Here is a 23,594-nt window from a genome sequence, read left to right on the forward strand (position 1 = left end):
ACCAACCAGCACCTCTAAAGCTTGTTGTGTTGTAGCTTGTTTATTTCAAACACAAACAGAAAATTGACAAGTTGTGGTTTCAGGGAGTTATTTGCTGTAACTACTGTATTTTTCAGCTTCTCTCAGTTGTAATGCTATGCTAGGCTAATCACCTCCTTTCTTCGGAGTTGTATCGATCTTCTCGGCTCACTCTCAGCAAGACAGCAAATAACTGTAATTCTTACTCCTCCTTTTATGAAAACTGTGGTCTGTAGATGATTGGGAGTAATGGCAACATTTCTTGAAAGACAAGCTGCTGTTGTTCACTTTTTCAGATATAATGTTTTGTCTGCCACTGACACTAGAAATTAAAAAAGTTTTGGGGGGAAGACAGAAATTTAAAGATACAAATATCTCAAAACCTAGACAAATATATCTAAAACTATCAGTAAATAAGTGACAAAACATGTTTTAACCCTAACCCTGACCCTAACCCTTTTTGTGATTTGGGTAAATTCACTTTTGAATTTGCTGTAATGTTGTGAGTACAGATAAAAGTAATCAGATGGTTGCCTTTTATTAATATTTTCCTTATGACATATGGGATTGCTGAAAACTGACCTCTACATGTCAAATGAAACACAAGTAGAAACACAATATTAGGATGATTAAGTTGAAGAGGTTTGCTCTGGCCAGTGAAGCAGCTTTCAACATTTGAGCTGACAGAGAATGGCTGCCATTTGGCCAAAAAGCCATCACAGACCTAAATCATTACTACTGTATTCGCTTGCAGGGATAAACAGCCACAATTCACTCGGGGGTTAGTTTCTTCTGTGAAAATGGCAACCTTTCCCCATAACACCTGTATGAATAATTCAGCACTCTGGGCTCTATCAGAGGCTGTCAGAAATGTCAGCCGGTTGGAAGTACCCTTGGCTGCCCCCAGAGGATGTTGTCTTAGGGGGTTGCACACACACTCACACCACACACACTTGACCAAATGCCACAGCTTTTTCAGTGCCAGAGCTCCACTGCCTGCAGGACACTTAAAGCTGAGCACACCTGCAGTGAGCAAACTGTTGCTGTTTTCCATTTTTTTCACAGGCTATGTCATTGTTAAACATGACTTTTTCCACAAAAAGGTGCTACTGCAGTCAGCACTTTAAAACGGTGAGATCTTTAACAGGAAAGCTTGTGCTGGTTAGTGACCTAATTACAGATCATAAGTTGGACATAGTACTTTTAACTAAAAACTGGGCTGGACATATTGATATACTAACAGGGTCATCACTGCTGAATTTTAACTTTTTAATGTTTTTTGGTTTAATGGCATACATATGGTAGTTTTTGTGGTTGCAACCTCTGTAGCAGCTCACGCTCTGTGAAGCACATTGTGCTTCCACTTGGAATGAAATGTGTTTTATAAATAAAGTTTTGCTTACTTACTGCAGTCCACATCAGTACGGTTGAAAAATCAGCTAGACACTGCATATAAACATTGTTTCCTGCACAAAAGAAAACAGGAGAGATTCTTTTTTTATATATTTGCTAAACATCCACAGATACAACTCTCATATGACATGGCCCAGATGCTTCCTCAGTGACACCATATCTACTCTTTTGCAATCTGGGTACAACAAACAAAGATTAGGACATAAAACAGAAGGACAAGCATTATCATTTCCTCTTTTAAGTTACTTTGGAGCTCAGAGCACTTCCACTCCCACGAAAAACTCTGCCGCATCCCCATGTGACCTCTGCAGAGGGAAATCGGGCAGCAGGCCAAGGGTAAAAATTGCATCTCTAATATGAGATTGCTTATGGAAATGACAGATAATCAGGCAATTAATCTCTACATAATTAACTGCAATAAGTAAAAAGAAAACTCCTTATGTAAGATAAACTAATGTTTTTTCTACAATATAAATTAGATAACAGTGTGAGAGGAGTATAAATGTGGACCCAGTGATTAACTGTCACACCTTACTTCCTCCTGTGGAATCTGGAGGGTGGATGTTAATAAATTGCTCACCTATCTTTGGTGGGTCATCTGTAGACGCCAATTAATAGATCATTAGAGAGGGGGCAAAGTTGGGATTGGATATTCATGAGGAATTTTTATTCCACTTTTCATTTTATTCTATTAGTTATAGATCAACAATACACAGTAACCAAAGGAACAATTATTGACAACATGATCCAAAATGATTAGAAACAAAAAGACAAATTCAAAATGAAATGAAAAAATACAAATCTTTCTAAAAATCAAAGTTGGCTTTTTAAAGAGTGTAGTTTCTGTCTTAGCATGTAACAAGGATTTACTGGACCGTGACCAAGAACGCTGTTTCGACTTTAAAATTACAATGTCTACCTAAGGGGGTGTTTCTTCCCTCACAATAACTGTCACAACTTTTAATTGAGCCACCACTCAAACTCTGACCAAGGATCAATGACTTAAAAGCAAGCCAAAGATATTGATTGCAATATGTCTTGTGTCTGCTTCATTTTGTTCGGGCCTCCACTGATTCACTTTTCAGTTCCAGAAACATTTATTTTTGCTTAGTCATTACATTTGCAGCTTTGATTACTGGTTCAAATGACATATGAAATTAACTTATCATATAGTACCACGCTGAAGCTATAGCAGGTCAGCCATGCTGTGCAGCCAAACTTTATTCGGACTCACAGATTTACATTTTAAATTATAGCAAAGTTACAAAATATGTCGGACTGAAAAAACATCAATATTTCCATTTCATTGAGTGGTGTAAGCATACACCACTCAACACGGGGAGCATGGGGCTCTGGGTTTGAATATTTCACTCAATGTAAACATCATTCAGACTTAATGAAGTGGAACAGGCCAATACAGAATATATCTGCAATACTGTCAGTGTGGAATAAATTGATTACTCAAACTTCAAAGCTGAGGAAAACTTTTAGAAAAAGAACACTGAGTTCCAGAGAGTAAATGCTGTATCGTTGATGGTTAATATGATTAAAAATACTACTCCCCTAAATGTCATGGCTTTGTTAGATTTACTGATGAACTGGACAAAGACCAAGTTTAGCAAGTTGCAACATCCAAAGGACAAGAGAAGGTGCTGGCAAGCGGGCAAATGTCATGGCCATCATTTTTCACTGTGAGGCTTCCCTCTGAGAAGTCTCGCCTCTACTCAACCCCTGCTCCGCCCTGCAGTCTCTCTTCATCTTCCTCCTCACCCTCCTTTCCTCATCATCCCCTTGTCCCCACATGCTTCTGCTGATGGATGAGCTCATTTGCTGCAAATCCCTTTCGAGTCAAACCGGGACACTGTTGTTGCTTCTCTGCTACTTCAGTGGACATAGAGAATAGAGACCTCAGCATATGAATACTGTGTGTGCACATGAATGCATACATGGATTGGAAAACTGGTTCTTTTAGAAATGTTCTATGAGGTGGTTCTTAAGCTGTGTATTGTATTGTATATGTATAAAACCCAGGAGTAACACATACACACACACACAGACCAAACAATGTTGTTAACATTGCATTTGTCTTAACAGCACCGCAGAGAGCTGAATCAAAAGCATTGTAAATGAAATAACACTGAACAGGAAACTGCAGAAGATGAGATTGCCTTGTTTTCCGTCCTTGGTGATTTATAGTGTATACAGATCTATTCTTGTTCACTGTAGTCATCGAGACAATGGATTGGCAACAGGCATGGCTAAACCAATTCAGCGAATGAATTTCTTCAAGCAATCGCATCATTTTATGTTAGATTGAAGTTCAAGCTTCGCTCCATATTATTTCTGACTCATTGCTGGCTGCAAAGTCTTGCAAAACAGCATTCCAAAAATATATTTCCATAGATAAGCCACTTCATTCTGATATGTCAGTTTTGATACAGACTACGTCTTCCTATTTGCCGGCCAGACGGCTTGTCTCAGCCACTGAGCCGGCCTCACAATAACTATGATGAATGCAGTGTCCACAGGAACAAACCAGCCATCTGACACTTCATCCCCCTTGATGCATATGCTGCTAATATCCCGTGGATCCATGGCGGGCTGTTTGAAGCCTCATGATTCGCTGTGACTGCCTTTTCCTAGCCCTCCCACAAGCATAGGTGACTGTAATCATCTTACAAATGGCAATGTCTTACTTCAAATGCATTTTTTATTGGGAGCGGGCTTCAGGGGATCAGACAATGCATCTCTGTTACAAATTAGGAAAACTGACTCTGCAGAGCCCACAGGGCCTTGAAAACTATCTCTGAGATCCTCTCCAACTGGAATCACACAGAGGCCAGTTAAAGCAAACTGGGTCATGGGTGTGTTTCCCATCCTTTGCGAGTCTGAAATGCGTTTTCATCTGGGCTAGCAAATTTCATTTGCAACACACTTGATGTACTTGAGCGTGGAGAAGGATCAGTGTCCATTAAAAGTAGATGAAACGACTGGTGTTGGATGGGAGTGCTCTGCGTTTCCCGGAGGGGGGGCTGGGGTGAGGGATGAATGAGAGATAGAAATCGTGCCATAAAATGAAAGGGATCACATACACAAACACAGAAAGATATGAACATATCACTTGAGAGGGGCATTAGTAGTTCAAGGAAGGAGATGCAGGAGGGACCATGAAGACCTTCTGATCTTTACCAGCTGCCAGATGGGATGGGATGAATCAGAAATTGAGGGGAAAAAGATAGCAGACGGTGCGATAGAGAGATAGAGTTTGGGTTTCTTTAAATGAAGCATATTTTATTTTGAGTGAGATTAATAAACTGCCAGTGATCTTTGAATCAAGACATCAAAAATGAATTTGGTGATGATATGTTTACAGGAGGTGTGGAAATTCATCTGAGAGAATATATTATAAAATCTAGCATTCTCCTTTATGCACAACAAACAAACAAGCTCTATTGAATTTGATCATGAAATCATGAAAATAGCCTGCATGAAATATATGCAGGCTAATAACTGAAAGGCATTTCCCACATGTTGTCTCATAAGATCACCGGTTTGATCTCCAGATGTGAGAGGGCAGTCTGGGCACTTTGCACAGTCTCCAGGGAATTTCCAAATTGCTCTGCCTGCTCAGCTACATCTCCTGCCTTGAAAGTTTCTGGTCACAAACCAAGAAACATTTGACTATGTCCAAACTACCCGAATTCAACATGGAATTTCGATTAATCATGGTAAATCTGTGAGTTAAAAATCAGTGTAAGTTGCACAGGAACAGTCTAACAGCTAACATGTGAATAAACAAAGTTAAAGATGTGAAAACATTTTTACAGAGTAGCGTTAAAGCCCTGCTATGTCTGGTTCCCTTGGTAACAGTGAAAAGAGCCACAGCCACAAGCAAAGTGAAAGTTAAAGTTAAATGTATCATTGTTTTTTTTTTGTTTTTGTTTGTGTTTGTTTGTTTGTTTGTTTGTTTGTAGTTTCTATAGTGTAGGTTACTGTGTATAGTCATCTATGTGTGTGGATACCAATGATGTAAGCTGGTTTCTAGCTTCCGGTTTTCTTCTGCGTTGTGCAGCCCAATCAATAGGTGCAACTGTGTTTTCCGCTGCTTGCCCCACCCACAAGTTCCTGCTGGACCTATAGACTTTATATTGGGATGACACAGATTGTCACAGATTTTAAAATAAATTTTCTCAACTCGAGGAATGTTTCAAAAAGAGAGTGGTTTTCAAAGACAGAGTCAAAATTAAAGTGACCTGTGGCAGTTTTACATACTGCTTTTTAGGCTGCAAGGGGATTTTTTGCTGCAATACCTTGAGTGACCACTGGGATAGATTGGTTGCAAGACGGTGGAGCCCTATCCTACTTTAGTAATATATATGTTGTCCTCTTCCACAGAGCCAGTCATGTTGCACCGCCTTGTTTCTACAGTAACCCAGAACAGACAACCAAACATCAAGCCTTAGAAGGGAGGGGTTGAGGGGAGGGGTATTCAGTTGGCTGCAACATCAACACTAGAAACCACTAAATACTACACACTGGTCCTTTAAAGGATAGGTTCATATTTTTAAGTCTGACTGACATGAGAGAAAATTAAATAACCTGAAAAGAAGGGCAAACATGTGATTTATAGTAGTTTATATTTATTTTCTTTTAAGGGAATTAGTTTCACTTTGAATATTCTTTACATTTTCATCTCAGATGTATTTTACTGTAGGCATTGTCCAAGCTGTCACTGTAGCAAAATATATCATGATGTATTATAAAAATATTTTTGACCACAATTGGTCTTAGATAAACTGTAAGCAAAAGATAATCAAAAATGTTATCAGGTTGACACTCAGACATTAAAATGATATTCCTCCAATTATCATCTTCATTTCACAACTTTGCAAAATTACATATTTACCGCACTGTGAGTATGTGTGCCCTCAATGTGAACAGGATGGAGGTTGCTGGTGATGCTTGTAACAGAGGAACCAATTTTTCTGGCGACTCCAGCAGCAGCAAAGAATCCACATTTAACCTCTCACAGTGTATCCTACAGACAGAATTTGTGGGTGAGGCATCGTGCAAAGTGTCAGAAACATCTGCTCAATCTGTTTTGTGCTCCAATGGACAGTATGCCAAGATCTCAGGGCACACGGCTCTAAAAATGAAACACTGACAAGTCTGTCACACTTGATAAAAGAGGGAACAATAATAATCCTGTTGAAACTGCAGAGCAAAAGAAAAATGTAGTGGAAAGGAGCTTTGTACACTCAATACACACACATGCCACTGAAACGTTTCAGATAACAGAAAAAAGAACATTTTGAGTCCTTCTCAGCCTCTAGCAGAGGTATTTCATGCTCCAAACAAACCATTGCCACTCTGTGTCCTTTGAGGGGTGAAACAGGGAGAAGAGAGTATCACTGGCTCATGACAAGACTGAGGAGGCCAGTCACTGCTGACAGAATAGAGTTCACTGGGATGTGAGAAGAACAGTCTTCAGGCAACAGATGCAACAGTTCAAACACAAACCAACCTTAGCCAATTGCTTGCTATTTGCCATCACGCCCTTAAAAGTTATAAATATGACTAATTAGTCTGCTGCCTTCTTCAGGCCAGCGAGAGGTAACAGCCCTCTCTCTCCACACCCATCACCCCATGCCTACACACCCTTCTCATGGGATCGGCATGAGTGCCTAATAAGTGCTAAAACAGACAGGATCACTATATAAAGCCCCTCAGAGATTTCTCTGTCTCACCACAGTTAGCTTTGGGCTATCTTTCTTTTATCATTCCCTCACTCGTTACATTTTAATTGCTGAAATTTCACTGAGTCGACCTCGAGAGTCCAAAAGTTGCTCGCTGACTGTCATCAAAAGAGGGCTGCGACTTTTAATTCTTTTTATCTGTGTAAATTTATTTCTGGAAACATGAGCGAACAGGCCAAAACAGAGCCGTCATGTGGGGAGTACAGCAGGGGTGCCCCCTGGTACCCCCTGAGAAAATGGTGGCAGTCCAGCCGGCTTTTCAATCAGGATGTTGGCCTGCCGCCTTTCATGGAGCCAGGGGACGCTCGGTGGATGGATATGGATCGGCTCCAGAGGAGTCTGGCAGTCTGCTCCTGGCCAGGGTACATACCCACTCCCCTGTTTGTGCCCTACATCTCTGGGTCGATGCCTCATGCCAGCCAGGAGATTAGTAAGGAAGAGTACAAGTGGAGGGTCAGTCTGGATGTGGCTCACTTCTCCCCCTCAGAGATTTTGCTCAGCGTTAAAGATGGATTCCTGGAGGTTGGAGGTACAGAACATTTGCATACATCTCTGTTAATTAAACAGCTCCAAAAGTTAAAGTAATTACTTTTACACACAGGATAGTTTCTACTCTTGATAAAGTATTAATAATCTAATCTATCTAATATTATTATCTCTGAGTTATCTAAATAGAGTTCTCTCACAGTCCACTGAATAAAACCCTTAAAACTAAACACTGATGGGAAGGAAGCTGAATGTAACAAAATTAGAGCGCTGCTTAAATAATGTGCTTGGGGAAATTAAAATCACAGCTCTGTGGCAGAAATTAATTTCTGTGTTGAGTGGTTTCTCTGTGTTGCCTGATTCCACTGTGTGTCCTCACATTCTTCCCCATAAACGGTAATCCATCCCCAGGGAAACACGAGGAGAGGCCAGATGAGCATGGATTTATTGCCAGATGTTTTACACGGAAATACAGGTATGTAAAGTAAACACTGGCATTAACCTGCAGACAATGAAATATCCACAGTTTAAGCTAAACTAAATATCATTCAGCAGTCAAGAATGTATCACTGTGGGTGTGTTTTTGATTGTATCGAATCTCTAAAACGCTTACTGGGCTGCAAAATGAGATATTATGTACATGAGTTTCAGGTTTTGCAGCATTGGCACATTACATGGAGTGATATTCTCAACACGGCTGTGTCTTTTCCAGGCTCCCAGCCGAGATTGATGCTACCAAAATTGTATCCACATTTTCTGTGGATGGTATCCTGACTGTAGAAGCTCCAGTTCCTGAAACCTCTGTTCCTGCTGCTATCATCATACCTATAAAGGTGATCACAACTGAGGTATTTTCAAGAAAAGCTCTGAACAATGTCCCCACACTGCTTAGAATTCATTATTTCTCTTGTGTTTCCATTTCCACTGAAAGGGCCTGGCGTAGCAATACAGTATTGAGGTGGGGTGTGGAAGCTGAACCAGCTGACCTTTAATCATAACTAACGAAATCTCACTGCTGACATTTTCTACATATTTATCCACAAATGCAGGTGGAGATGGAGGTTACTGAAGAGCAGGAAGAAGTCACCCCTGATCCAAACCCAGAGCTTCTGCCTGCAGAGGTTCATGGGGAAGAGTCTCCACTAGAAGTCCATAGTGATGAAGCCCACCCTGGCAGCTCCACAGCTGAACTTCAGCAGCATGAAGAGCATGAAGAGAGGAGGGAACAGGAGGAGGAGACCCAAGAAAAGCCAGCTGGTGAGTCCCACCCCTCAGTGCCTGCAGATGGCGAAGCCACAGAGAGTCTTCTCGATTCTTCTAAGCCCCATGAAGCCCTGGAAAGCCAAGAAAGCCCAGACACAGGCACGTCCCAACAGCCGGAGCATGAAGAACCAGCCGTGGTTGGAGAGATCCAGGTAATGGCAAGCTCAGGGGAGGTTGCTGAAGAGATCCCCCAGCCTGAGGAGCCAGACCTGGGCACAAGTCCAATGAGCGAGGTCCCAAGCCAGGTGCTGCAGGCTCCTGAACAACTATCCACCAAGTAGACGGAAACACAAATATCAACAAAATGTTGCTCACACCGCATAGCATCAGCTTGCATATGCTTGCCTTGCACCAGTTCTAATGCATTTTAGTGGATACATATGTAATAACTATAAAACCATGCTCTGTTTGGAGCTCCAATAAAGCAAAAGCATGTGAAAATGTTAAATATTGTTTTGGTGTTATTCCTCATGTCCTGATGTTTTTACATCCTCTCAATCTTAACCTGAATAGTGTTGTCTTTGTCTGAATCTGCAACTGTTTATGAATATGCAATCACATTTATGAGCATCATACTCACAGCTACCTCCTAAAATACGTGTGCAAAATTTAAAGTGATTAATTATCATGCTGTTTCAGCTAAGAGGTTTTGACATTAATCAGATACTATACGTTTGCACAGCTGTGCATTAGTCACTTCTACATGAGTAACTTGCTCAAGGAGAAACTGGCATGGTTCCAATTATGCTGTTGCCATGGCAGCGCAAGTCCACACATATCATCTAATACCAATAAATACAACAGTTTATGTGAGCTGGCACATCACAGAAAGTGACGCTTTTTCAAAGCCAAAACTGTGGAGGCCTTTTGTTGTTTCCACAGTGTGACTCCAGTTTGAAAACTTTAAAAATTCAAAGTGATTATCCCTCTTGATTCCAATACACAGAGAAGATTATATTATTTTTCATCACACAACATGCAATGGAACTGCCCCAATTTTTGTACTCACATTCAAAAGCTCTGGCATTGCTGCTACCATGAGTTCGGCCTATTCTGCAACACACAGCAGTGCCAATCTCACCCAGCACTAAGCCCTTTGCAAATCTGCTGCCCAGTTCCTTCTGTTACCCAACAATAACACCACAGGCTCCCTGGGTCCATGGAACCAGGCTGGTGAGTGGCATGGTTTTCAATAAAAGACACAGATGTTAAGACACACTGGGAGATTGGCTGGACATTTTTATTGCATCAGCGAATACAAAGACATCAACAGAAAAGAAGGCAGGAAACAAACGTCTTTGGCAAAATGTCAGTCTGTCCGTACCAAAATCATGCAGCCATCTTCCTGAATGCTCAAATAGAAAAGAAAATGCAAACCATATTGCAAAACCTGGAACACTTTAGATTAATGTTTATGAATGAATTGTCACATATTAAAGTATATTTACAATACACTTTGGTAGAATACAGTATTAATGCACACAATTCACCTCCTAGTGAAGCCACAGGAGGTGACTTACTTGCGTTTCTTGTCAGTTTAAGTGACATTCATTAACTTGAAAGATAACAGTCAAACTGAAGGAAGACACTCAAGTAAATAAAGGCACATTTGTCAAAATTGCTAAATCACTTCCTTTTTTACCCAAAGAAATCATATACAATAGATTTTATGCAACTGTACCACAAAATTAGATGTTAATATAAATACAAACATAAATGTGAGTCTTGAGAAGTTTGCATATGGTGTCATTTTAAGTTACTGGTTGGTTGAAAATGCGTATGACTTATAATGCATTAGTGGCCCAACATCTCTAGAATAACCTCAGGATATATCCATATCCACATGTAATGTTAAAGCTGCACTTAACAGTTCACACACTGAGGGCTCCATGAGCTGTTTGTGTAACACTTTAATGACTTTCGTATTTAAATAGTGGCAAATAATCAATCAATAAATTATCTATTAAACATTTTAACACACTATAATGTAGTTATATGCAGATTTAAGGACAATTAAAATGCTTGGTATCATGATATAACATACACTGATTGCAATCTTATATATTGATATGTCTTCATTATTAACACATTACATAACACTCTGTAAGGATGTATTATATATTATTACACATATGTGATACTAATGTAAATGTAATTAACTGTGTATAAACAAGTTATGGATGCTCCACAAAAGGATGTATAGATGTTGATGCAATCATTAAAGACTCATGCTTCCTCTGGACATTTGTCATTTGTGTCTCAGGTTAAAATGAAAGAGAAGAAGAACTTCACTTAGACAAACTATTGCAGCTTGTAAAAAGTGTAAAAAATATATTGCCTGGTGCAGCTTTAATATGGATGTCAAAGAATGTCTCCCTACCATATTTTACACATTTTAATTCTAGGTGTTTAACGACATGAAGCTGAAGGCCACAAATTTCATATCAAACTTCAAATCATTTGTGCTGTTTGAACTGTTATGTTGCTGGGAAGGTGGGGGGGTTTAGACCATGGTGGCCTCCTGGGGCTTGGGGACTTCTGCCTCTTGAATGCTGCCTCCCTGCGAGCCTTCGTTGCTGAAGAGGTAATATGGAGGCGTCTGCCGAGCTTCGATGATGAGGACGCCCTCAGGGGACAGGGAGGCGAAGACTGTCAGAGGGTCCACGTCTATCGGGATCCTGATGAAACAGAAGAAAAGAGAAGATGTGATTTAGATGGTTTTTAGGCAAGGATACAAGTTTAGATGTAAGAGAAGCACAGGTTTACTTGGAAGAGCTGCTGTGTGTTTTCGACATGTTTAAAAAACCTGAGTGGGAGTAACAAAAATGAGGAGAGCGGTGAGGAGAAACAGCCTAGAGAAACAGTGGTTAGGTCATGCAAAACTCTGTGACATTTCCTGCTATACAGTAAGAGCTGCTCTACTAACATTGTAAAATGCTAGATTATTTTATTGACACTTTAGCAATAGCCATAAAAAGCATCCAGGCAGATGATTTTAGTGCTGTATGTCTATGGGAGAGAAAAAAAAAGACTTGGCTCAGGATTTTGTGTTAAAAACATTCACCCTGTCCTCCTCAACTAGCACTCACAAAAACTATCTCACACCAAGGAGATGAAGTGAAAGCCGTGACGAGTTTCCATTTAAAAAATCCTCTTGCTCTGTGACAAAAAAGGATGGGAGAGAAAACACAATCGATCCAGGTGTGAGGTTTGCAAAAAATGAAGCCTGATTCCAATTAAAACAAGTGTCTGCTTGCAGAAGTTTAACACCTGCAAATTTCCATTGATGTAAGCATCCCTAATCTGCTGCTCTCATCTGTCATATAGGCAACTGCTAATTTGTGTCAGGCTTTTTTTTTTTTTTGTCCCGTTTGCTTCAATTTTTGCAGAATAATTGGCTTCCAAAAACATGCAGGAAGATCAGACAGAGCTGCAGCATGTGACGGCTTTATTTTATTTTATAGACTTTAGGAACAATGATATCTAATCATCTTAAATTGTAAAGCTGATTAGTATTTAGTTCCAGCTCTTTAAAATAATGTGCATATCACCTAAAAGAAGCCCTCCGAAATCTACTGTAGTGGTGCTAAAGCTCAACACACAAATCCAGGCAAGTTCTTTGTCAGACAGCGTGGCCAAATATGGGTATTGTAGGTTTTCTGAGTGAGCAGCCAAATGTCTTTGGGAGTTACTATAAACATCAGGCTGTGTTGTAAAGAGGAGACTGCAGGTCTGCCCTCCATTTAATTAGAAAAGACTCTTCACTTGGTTTCCCACTTCACTGAGAAATACATGTCAGACAGGACATAGTGACGATAGAAAGAAAAGGACCTCACCTCACAGAAGCAGACAGACATTGGGGTCGAGTATAGCAAGAGTACGTCAATCCTATTTGTGTAACCAAATACCACATACAGTACAATATCTCATGGGGCTTTACAGGTCAATTCTAATAAAAAAAGTATCAGACATAGCACAAGATCACAAACAAAGAAAAACTCTCCCCAAAAAATAAAGGTGTGCATAAACATAGTGAGAGGACAGCAGACTGACCTAGGAGCTGTAGGTGGTGGAAAGGTGTTTACAAAAATTAAAAAGAAAGGTGTTACAATAACAGAAATACAGATTACAAATTTGGTCAAGTTAAAAAAATGACCAGATGATGGCTCAAGGAAGACAAAAGTTGTTTAAATGAATTCACTTCTCCATATCCCTGTTTCCAGTCACCCTACACTGTCCTTCAAATTAAGACATAAAAAAACCAGAAAGAATAAGCTTGAAAAATTCATCCTGAGAGGAACACAAATGTCTATGTCAAGTTTTAAGCAATTCATGAGATATTTCACTCAAAAACATTATGACTGATTTATCAATCCATCAACAGTTGACTGACAACAGTCTGACATTGCTTAATGTTTAACATTTTATACATGGATTATACCATACTATAATATATATATATGTATTCAAAAGCATAAATAAGGACATCTTTAAGTGCTTATTAATGTACAGTATCAGCAATAAGAATTTCTTGAAAACAAACGTACAGCAACCTTCAGTTATGGGTGCCAACAGTAATAGCTGCAGTGTTGACAAATACATAAAAATACATATATCTACTTATAACTGCATTATAGTGTTTAACAAATGATTTAATAAATGGATATATGCTGCTCATGAGTGCAAACTTTGGGGACTTGAAGTGTTACTAAAGCCAGTATTCAAAGTTTGCAAAAGCCACTATTAATCTTTAATACATATTTTTTTTTATCATTTTTCTGCTCTACCCACACACACACACACACATACACACACACACTTAATGTACCTACACATGTTTCGATATCTAACCCTCCCCCCCTTCTCCCCCTCACATTCCTTCAAGGAGCCAATTGCTGTGAAGCAAACTTGCCCCTCCTGACAAAGTCAAATCACTCAGTCGGCCCATTACGTGGGACTCTGGCAAGAAACCTTATCTGTGCAGCTCTGTGAGTTTATTTACCTCTGGCAAGCGCACATTTTATCTCAGACATTGATTTTGAAAAGCTGCCAAAAAGTTATCCAATACACTTTTCCCCAGCAGAGATGCTGAGACAGAGAGGGACAAGACAGTGAGACTGGACTGGTTAGAGTGTGTGTGTGAACATATAACCCATACGCTCCTACCAACAGGACCAGGGCACATATGGACTGAGTACTATCATGTTTCTCATGAGGATGGAAACAGATGGAGAACAAGCAGAAATTCACCAAATAACATGCTGATCTCACTGAAGACTTTCACAAACAGCACTAAACAGTTGACTGTTACTGTGTTGCGGGTCACTGTGTTGCAGCTGGGCCCCATGACCTTAAGTTTCAAAGCGACCTCTGCTCTCAGAACTGATTAAACAACAACATATTTGGTTAATAACTGACAAATTTCACACTTGTGTGGAAAACAGGAAAAAAAAAAAACTTTGTCTCTGCTGCACCATAATACTTTTACTTTTGATAGTTGACACTGAGTACATTTTCATAACAGATTAATCTACCAAATATATTCTCAATTAATTGAATAACTATTTTCCTAAATACCAAAGTAACGCCTTCAAACTGCTTGTTTTGCCTGACCAGAGGTCCAAAAACCAAAGCTTACAGAAGAAGAAGATGAAGAAATGCCACAAAAATGCTGCTATATTCATGACGAATTTAAGTTTTTACATTTTGCTGCATTCATCTTGTTTTCACATGTGGCAGGTAATTCATCTTTAAGTATTAAGGCTGGCATTTTCCATATTTCTCGTATTGTCAACATATTCCATGTGCATTGTCAGACTAACAATGAAATGGTCTTATTAAATATTACGTGTGCATCCACAACCTGATATATCTCCCTCTGTGCTGCAGACCTCTGTTGATGAAAATGAATCACTATGAGCTACACAGTTGCCCTGGGTGACATGTTCCTTCACCACGAAGATTACAGTTAGGTTAGTTTGTTTGGAAATGGCTCCACAGAGTAATAACACTTAATAACATTTTCAGTCTCTGGAGAGTAGTTCTTTGTATGTCAGACACCACTGCACATGTGTGGGGATGCAGTTCATTGACAGAGCTTCACTGGTTTGTTGTGCTGCATATTACAGTCTTCATACATAATGAAGAATAAAGTCATGAGGTTGTGATTGACTATCTTAGAGTACATGACTTCTTCAAAATGTGATAAGCTCTATAAATGCAACCGTTTCCAGTGAATATACTAAGGTGTCTATCTTACACAGAACTACTCTCCAGAGACTGAAAACGTGATCGCTGTTATTACTCTTTGGACTGCCTCTTGGATCACAATAATCTTTGTAAAGGAAGGTGACATGTTTTTAATAGTTTTTGAAGAAATAGTGGAGCTGAAGGACTCTGAGGGATAAGATAAGACTTTGGATACACTCACAGTACTTATAAGTAGATTCATTCATTGTTGGTTTGGCTCTGCACGTGAGATTTGTTTACCATTAGAAAAGTATAGACAATCACCAGCGATATCCTAAATCATCCTTTTTAAGAACTGTAGTACAAATACAGTTAATTGATATTATTACACTGTAAAACAAGAATTCTAAAAAAGTGTTTAAATTAAAAGTAGAGTCATACAAACTATCCAAAGGAATAACATGTCTGCCCCATGCTCTCTCTGACTGTCTCTCTCATATAACCAGTGTATTTGTGTATTGAGGGCAGTTATTTATATGTGTGCCCTATCTCCCCCTCTGCCACCACCACACCTCCTCCTCCACCTCCACCACCACCACCACCACCTCCCTCTCTCTGTATATATTCTTCGCATTTGCTTTAGGTTTTGCTCAGTGGAGAAGCACAGGCCTGATCTGAGAGCTTTCCAATTAAAGGGATTGTGATATGAACAGTGCAGGGCTAGCACAACTGCTTACTAATTAGCCAACAGGAAATTAGCAGAACTGGGGTGACGCGCCAGCGAGACGGCGATTCGCACCAGCGATTAGCGCTGCTGTTTGAAGTCTTCCCGCTGCCCAATTAAACAGACAGAGGCGGAGAGCTTGGGCAGGTTGTGGAAACTTCTGTGGCCTGTTTGGTTTGGATGGGTTACAGTGTGAGAAGTCTCCTCCTCCTCCTCCTCCTGCTGCTGCTCTACAAACTTCAATACTTTTTTTTTTTTTTTTTTTTTACAATAGTCCTCCATGTAGTGCCTACTTTAAAATTCTAGTGTTAGTAAAGATTGTTTTTTATCAGTGGCGGCTATTTGGAGTTGACAAGTTTTGATTGGAGAGTTGTTTGTCCACTCAGAGCTGATATGACTCTGGGACAGCTGTTCAAAACTATTTTAAGTGAGAGATGTGGACTGACATAGTATTGACTTCTATACACTCACAAGATAATAAACATCAATGATGCTGGAGCTTCAATGATTAGCCAATAAATCGATGAATCCACAGAAAATTGATCTATTTGACCTATTTTCATAATGAAATAATCATTATAGTTATATTCTAAGCATACAATCAAAATATTCATGTGTAGCATGTAGCACTAGCATGTATAAATGATGATTTGAAGAGTTTCTGTTATATATGATACCAAACTGAATATCTTTGTATATTGGACTGTTAATTGAACAAAAGAAGACTGGATTAACTTGAGCTGTAAGAAATTATAATGTGCAATTTTCACTATTATTTGACATTTTATAGACAACCATTTAACTAAGAAAATCAATGAAGAGATTACTTGATCATTAATAGCAGCCCTAATACTTCAAAATGCCATCACTTCTTTTATTCGGTTGTGGGGATTTATAATGAATTTTACAAAGTACTCAGACATCCAAATTAAACAGCAAACAGTAAATATAGTGCACTATGTAATAAATAGGAAGTGATTTAAGACACACAGTCTTGGGCCACTTCTAGCTTCTGATATATTGACTTTTAGTTCTCAGTGTGTCAACTCTTTTTTGTCTGTAGTCAAAAGTAAATTGCTATCTACCACTGGAGGGGTCACTTTATTTTTAACATTGTTAATTGTGTTTGTACATTTTTGTATTTAGGTAAGCATACTTTAGATGTATAGTTACAACAAAAGTAGTTACAAAGTGATTTGCAGAGAGAAGAAAAAGGATTACGCAGAAAAGCCAGTATACATAAGAATATATAGTTAATAGATTATAAAGTTTGAGATATTAAGTTACAAAGTCCAGAATAAGTGATTACAGCTCCCATGATGCTTAACCACATCAACATCTCATTGGATGTCACTGCTAACAAAACATTATTTTATAACATATTCAAGATACTTACAGAAAGACAGATCACAACAGTTTCTGACTAACAATCAAAGTCCAACATCGATGTCTATATGTTGCTTTCAGCTCATTTATCTTTATATCTTTGTTGGAATCATGAAAGGAAGCTGGATCAACAACTAGGGTACATCATTGTCAGAATGCTTAAATCTGACACGTGGTGGGTTAAAACTAAAGGTGTGCTCACATTTTACTATCATCTATTTAACTTAGAACATGGACAGTTTCAGCTTTGTAGAAACACTGATGAAAGAACCTTTTAATGGTAAAACACATGGTCTGGCTAAAACCATTAAAACAAATGTCAGCAGGAAAATTTGGGCTCACTATGTCAGTGGTTACCAATCTTTTTCTACTTTTGGCCCGTTAGTATGAAGCCATATCTGCTTGTAGAGAGTGGCTTAATCGAAAAATGATTTTCCCCTCAACAGACTATTTTATTTGAATGAATTTAGAGGTTTGAAATCGTAAAACTATTCAATATGTAATCAGGAAAAGGGCTGAGAAGCCTTTTATAGTGTGCAGACTCTAGCAGAGTTTTGTTTCTTATTACTTTTTCGTGGTAATCATGTCTTGGCCCCTTTTAGGCACCCCACCCTCAACCACAGCTCTGTACCATTTATATTATGTGTGCACTGGCTTAAGCAAATAAGATTTAACTTTATAATGCTAGATATGTAATTTAATTACACGGTAAAATGGTCAGTTTAATTTAACACTGCCACCATAAAATCACAATGCTGGTAATATTTCTATTAGTCTGCAGCCATTAGACATAATTTAACGCTTTTAATGGCTCAGAGAAGCCACTTCACAGTCCTATAAGTGCAATGTGTGGACAAACAACTCTCCAGTAAACACTTTCTATTATTAATATTAATAAAAAAATCAATGTTTTATAATCATGAGTTGTTAGCTCTTGAACATCTGGCACACGTCATAGATATGATGAAAATGAAAGCTGTTTGCATTCATAATGAGCAGAAACCCAGTGAGAAAAACATGATGGGAAGAGAGAAATTACTCACTGTATCTTCTTTGTGAAATTCTTTGTCACTATTCCTCCTTCTTCCTGCTTCTCTTCATGTTTCCCTGTTTGGAAAAAAAAACAAAATGAGCCATGTAACCTTAAATAACTGTAAAGATGGTTAAAGCTCAGTGTTGCGCAACAGTTTAGCAAGGTCATGGATCATAATGTCCTTATCGCTAGTTCAGTAGGACACTCATCATATATACCTAACATAACTCTAAACGTTAAATCTGTCTGTGGGCTTCAGTATGGAAAGAAATTGATAAGGTGATAATGACACTATAAAAAAAAACAGATATCATCTGATGCACAGTTTCCATTGCTCAATTCCAAATGTGTTTTTGTTTTGGGACGTTGGTTGGGTCGCGATGAACATGTTGAAATGATGAAACACTCTTTCATTCTCTCAGTCATGTTGAACATGGGTGTCTGGAAAGCCCCCCACCCTCCTTTCCACAGCAACAGGCCTTCACTTCCCAGCTCTGTTTATGGCCGTTCTATCTCTCGGGCCTTCTAGCAGCTGCTCTGGGGCTGTTAAATGTCAACGCAGTCGCCAGCAGCGTGGTCTGCCCCACCCCTCAAACCCCCTCTAGCTTGACTATGCGCCACCCAATCCCCCTCCAGTGACGTCTCCGCCTGTCGAAAGCACTGGACTCCTACAGAGATCCAGGCTGGAACATTTTAAACTCCACAGAGGACTGAGCTACGATCACTGGTGAAGTCACAGGATTATTATGTAAACCTCACTATGACTTAAGAAGTAAAAGTGGTCCCCTGATTATTTCATGAATAATGGAGGTTTGGACAGAGAGTAGCCTCTCCTTGTTTTCAACTCTCTTATGACGGAGATACTAAATTCCTGCTGCCCTGTGTAATATGTTCTGGGAGGAGAGATGGCAGTCAGTGTGTTATCATAATGGATAACTTCTCTCCCTGTGCAAATATCAAGGACAAGGTGGTGGCGTTCACATTTGCACATGCAGGATGACACTTTTTGACACTTTTGTTGCTGTGAAATGAAGGAGATATATACGTGCCTCCTTCTGTCTATGCTTCAAGACATGAACAGAGGTAGAAATAAAAGGAATACACTTCTGAAGACTGCATATGAGCAAACATGCTCAAGTGGGATGGGGTGTAACTAACAATCAATTATTCAGCTATTGTTCAGCAGAAAAACATTGAGCAATGTTTTCAATGTTTCACAATATCTTACAGTACATGACCTCTTCAAATGCCAAAATATGCAATTAATCATAATGGAAAATCAAGAAAAGCAGCAAAAAACAAACTTAAATGATTCATTCAGTATCAAAAGAGTTATTTTTCCTTGCAGCTCTAATGTTATGTACTGTATATCACACTAATTGTTGTTTGGGATTAAACCTGTGTGACTTACCCTTTATTCCCCAGAGAAACATTTACATTCATATTCACACAACTTCCAGCCTTAAAATAGCCTCCCTGATTGGAAGTGGTCAGTTTAGCTCAAAGACTTGTGGTCATTTAAGGAGATTTTGACCTGCTGTTTGAATATATAGTATACTGTAGGGTCAGCTGTCCACTTGTAGGGTTACTCCAGTGAGGATGAGATATGTTGACGTTTAGCGTCTGGTATCAGTTAAGCTCTAAAAACACTCGATCCAACATTTCCTATGATGCAACTTGATAAAGTCCCTAAGTGCCCATATGCTCTTTCATAACCCACATCTGCAGTTTTAACACAGATGTTCTCTTATTCATTTTGGTTAGTGCTATAGCTAAAGATTATTTTCATTACTGTTTTTGATTTATCCATTAGTTTGGTCTTTAAAATATTTAAAATAAACGTTGATGATGACTTTCCAAAGCCTAAAGTCATATCCTCAAATGTTTCGATTAATCTTTACAGCTCTAATTTTGAGTCTAAAGGCTCAAATTAGTCCTTGCCAAGAAAATACTTTAATTATAAAATTGTGTCACTCTGCTGCTTCAGAATCAGTAACTTCAGTTGCTTGCTTTGGTTTGAACTTTAGGGTCTTTCTATTGGGACTTTCCACCACGCTGTGTCAAACCATACCATGTCAATTTGTGTTTCCATTACTAGTTTTACCACGCTGAGTTTTGCCCGAGATGGACCACGTCCGGAGTCAGGCCAAGTTCAGTTCAGTACAAAACTAGGCCTCTATAAGTGCTGCCTGAAACCTAAGCAACCAACTCTAAAATGTCATTAATTTAGCCATTAATAATAATCAAATTAAGATATTTATTATGGGGTTTTTAGATGGATGGATTCAAATAAATAAAATTTTTCATTTATTAATTAATACCTTAATTACCACAATATTCTAATTAAGGTGAGAATTTGTCATTTTCGTGGGTTTTAGCTCATTTTAAGATGCTTTTTTTTACCCCTTAAAATGGTCTGGTATGTTTTCCGGAGTAAATGAAGGAGTGATTAGTGGTATATTATGGGATTCTTTTGTCATAGTTATCACATCATGACTGTTTACTGTGGATTTTCATTACGAGCCGTTATACAAAAAAAGCAACTGATCAGTCAGTGACTCAGATAATCTGGAAATTGATGCTTCATGCGGTGAACACTTCTAACCTCAAACATGCTTATATCACACTCTCCAGTCACACGTTTAGAACGAGGTCGAGTCACTGTGGCAGCAGGCCGGCCCAACATGGCGCTGATTGAATGACCCAACTGGCATACCAACAATGTGTTTATAAAAATCCCCGAGTTGGGGAGCCTGCTCTCCTCTGTGCTCCCTTCAGCGCAGGGTATCCCTGGAATTTGCTTGTCTTTTGAAGCACTGACATGAGGAAGCAGATTTCAACAAGAATAAGTGACAGAGCTTGAACGTGATACCAGCAGAGACAGAAGCTACATGGGGCTTCTGGGTAAAAGTGTGGTCCTATTTCCAGAACATTCTCTCCCATGTTTAATAGCAGCGAGAGGCTTGTCTTATTGTAAACAGAGACTGTTGTCACGGGCCTTGCCTTAAATCTAAATCGAGCTCATGTGTGACTGCTGGAGTGATTCTCCAGGAATCTGAAACAGGTGTCTAAGCTTGAGGATCTGCCTGCCAGTGTGCTAGTCCCAGTCCCCAAAATCTGTCCAGCTCGCTCCATATCAAGACTAATTAACGACGAGACCATGTTACACTGCCGAGGCTTTCATTGTACTCCTTCGAATCTGCTGCCAAAGTAAAAGAGGTGATCTTTCTTGGCCAGATTTGAAATATGAATCCTCAGAGATGCTCAGTAAAATGTTCATGCTTTGTTTCAGTAAATACGGCTCAGCTCCGGTGCTTTGATTTGGCTGCACTCCTGTTTTTTAAACACTTAATTATATACTTCAATAGAGCTGCAAAGATTCAATTCAGAGCCAATTAATTGATTAGCTGATTGACAGAAAATGAATTGCCTACTATTTTCATAACTGATTAATCTTTTTGGGTCACTTTGGATGTAAAAAAAAAAAGCCTTAAAAGTGTATATTATCTGGTTTTTATTTCTTCTGTGATAGTAAACTGCATATCTTTGGGTTGCGGAGTGACAATCTACATATTTAAGGTTGCATCTCAGTCTTTAGGGAACAGCAATCAACATTTTTCATCATTTTCTGACATTTTGTAGACCAAAAACTATTTTGTGGTTTTAAGTGTATTTTACTTGTGCACATGGATGCAGTTTGTCTTGAATGTTTTAGACATTTGGTCTAAATGACTAACTGATGACAGTGAACTACAAATAAAAACACTGTCACTAGGATACCTGAAATATTGAGGTCAGAGGTCCAAACTATCTCAGTGAAATCCCACCACATTAGACAAGCCTCTATAACTGTTTAATTTGATTTCTGTCAATTATTAATAATAATGAATGTTTGGTCAAACCTGTTTTGTCTTTATTTCTAGTGGAGAAATAATAAGTGTTGTTTTAAGGAAATATCATTTTTTAAGTAATTACAGAAAGTAAATCATTAAACCCCTACATTATGTTAGGTTTATGCTGAGGGCATGACCTCAATGTCCTCAGTGGCACTTCTATTCTGCACAATATATGCAATGTGGTTTCTGTGCAACTTTTAAGTGTAATGTTTCTTGATGATTACTCATTTGTTTTCTTTAAAAGCACTTTGGACAGCTTGTGTTGTTTTTTAGATGTGCTCTATAAATAAAACTCATTATTATTCTGAACTGATGGTTGTCACAGTGGGAAGTTGTCTAGAGCGTCACTTTGACCTCCAGTAACAGCAGTCAAAATTGGGTTTTCTTCCCTTTATCCACACAGGTTTACCCATCAAAGCAACCTCTTAACTCACCTGACACTTCTACAAATCCGTCTCTCGTTTTGACGCTTAATTCCTCTGGTTTGAAGCTGTGGACGTTCACGCAAACTTTCCAGGGCTCCCCCCCGGTGGTGGTAGGCGAGCTCCGGGAGGAGGGCTCGCCGTACCTGCTGGTGTACATCGGGGGCCCTCCCGTGGACTGGCGCTGGGGGAAACCTGTGCGTAAAGTGCTGCTGAAGGGCGAGGAACTGAGGCGTGTGCCTAACCGGCCCGGCCGAGCCCAGCCCGGCCAGTCCATGGCGAGATCATCGGGGAAAGGTGGTATCCCAAACTCATCTTCCATAAACCGAGATGAGAGCTGATCCCTGAATGGAGACTGGTCTCTGAACGGCGATTCTACAAACGGATCCCTGGGAAACCTCTGTCGGTTTCCCATCGTGTAGAAGTCTCCCTCTGCCATGTCCAGCTGAGGTCTAAACCTGAGAAAAGTTCAACTATTTACGTGAAAACAAACCCGAACTAAAAACCTTTTGACTTTTTCCAAACAGAACCACACGAATCTATGTGTAGGAAAACTTCTATCGTTTTATCTCTTTCGGATTAAGCGCATCACCGTTACGCAATCAGTCACCTGCTGATCCAACAACAAACACTTAAGAGAAGTGACTTTCTAACGCCTTCAAGGGAACTGGTCTAATTCCTTCTGGCTGTGGGTTTTATACTGGGCTGTGATTTCCCAGACGATGAGTCGGCAACAGAGCAAGTGTCCGGAAAGTGCTGGGAGGATCTGGAGAGCATGAACACTGCAAAAAGACACTAATTTGCAAAGTAGTACATAAACTTAAACACTTAAAAGTCCTTAAAACTAGAGATAAATCTAACTTTTATCATTCAAATCAGCAATTTGAGCTATTTATTACAGTCAGATGGCATGCTAAGGCTTTAATATAGACTACATAACTTGCTATGATGGATATTTTTTGTAGTGCGTGCGCAACAGCTGACCGAAGACCAGCCTTCCTTTTACCA

At 39.3% G+C, this 23,594-nt stretch overlaps 1 protein-coding gene across 1 annotated transcript; it reads right to left on the reverse strand.

Annotated features, from left to right (window-relative positions):
- Positions 1–10,155: 10,155 nt before the first annotated feature.
- On the reverse strand, positions 10,156–23,301 carry hspb8 (heat shock protein b8). The gene is made up of 3 exons (XM_053324663.1): positions 22,599–23,301; positions 18,279–18,342; positions 10,156–11,614 (listed from the first exon to the last, which is right to left on the reverse strand). Exons 1-3 carry the CDS (start codon positions 23,023–23,025, stop codon positions 11,440–11,442), a joined length of 666 nt encoding a protein of 221 aa, XP_053180638.1. The 5' UTR covers positions 23,026–23,301; the 3' UTR covers positions 10,156–11,439.
- Between the last annotated feature and the right edge of the window lie 293 nt (positions 23,302–23,594).

The sequence above is a fragment of the Scomber japonicus genome, chromosome 9, assembly GCF_027409825.1.
Source record: "Scomber japonicus isolate fScoJap1 chromosome 9, fScoJap1.pri, whole genome shotgun sequence".
Classification (NCBI taxonomy): domain Eukaryota; kingdom Metazoa; phylum Chordata; class Actinopteri; order Scombriformes; family Scombridae; genus Scomber; species Scomber japonicus.

What these genes read in the sequence shown, in the direction of transcription:
- hspb8 (XM_053324663.1), bottom strand. Translation starts at nt 23,025, where the DNA reads ATGGCAGAGGGAGACTTCTACACGATGGGAAACCGACAGAGGTTTCCC. An exon ending in CGGATTTGTAGAAGTGTCAG is followed by an intron (nt 18,343 to 22,598) that starts GTGAGTTAAGAG and finishes TTTTCCAAACAG; the next exon opens with GGAAACATGAAGAGAAGCAG. An exon ending in AATTTCACAAAGAAGATACA is followed by an intron (nt 11,615 to 18,278) that starts GTGAGTAATTTC and finishes CTGTTTCATCAG; the next exon opens with GATCCCGATAGACGTGGACC.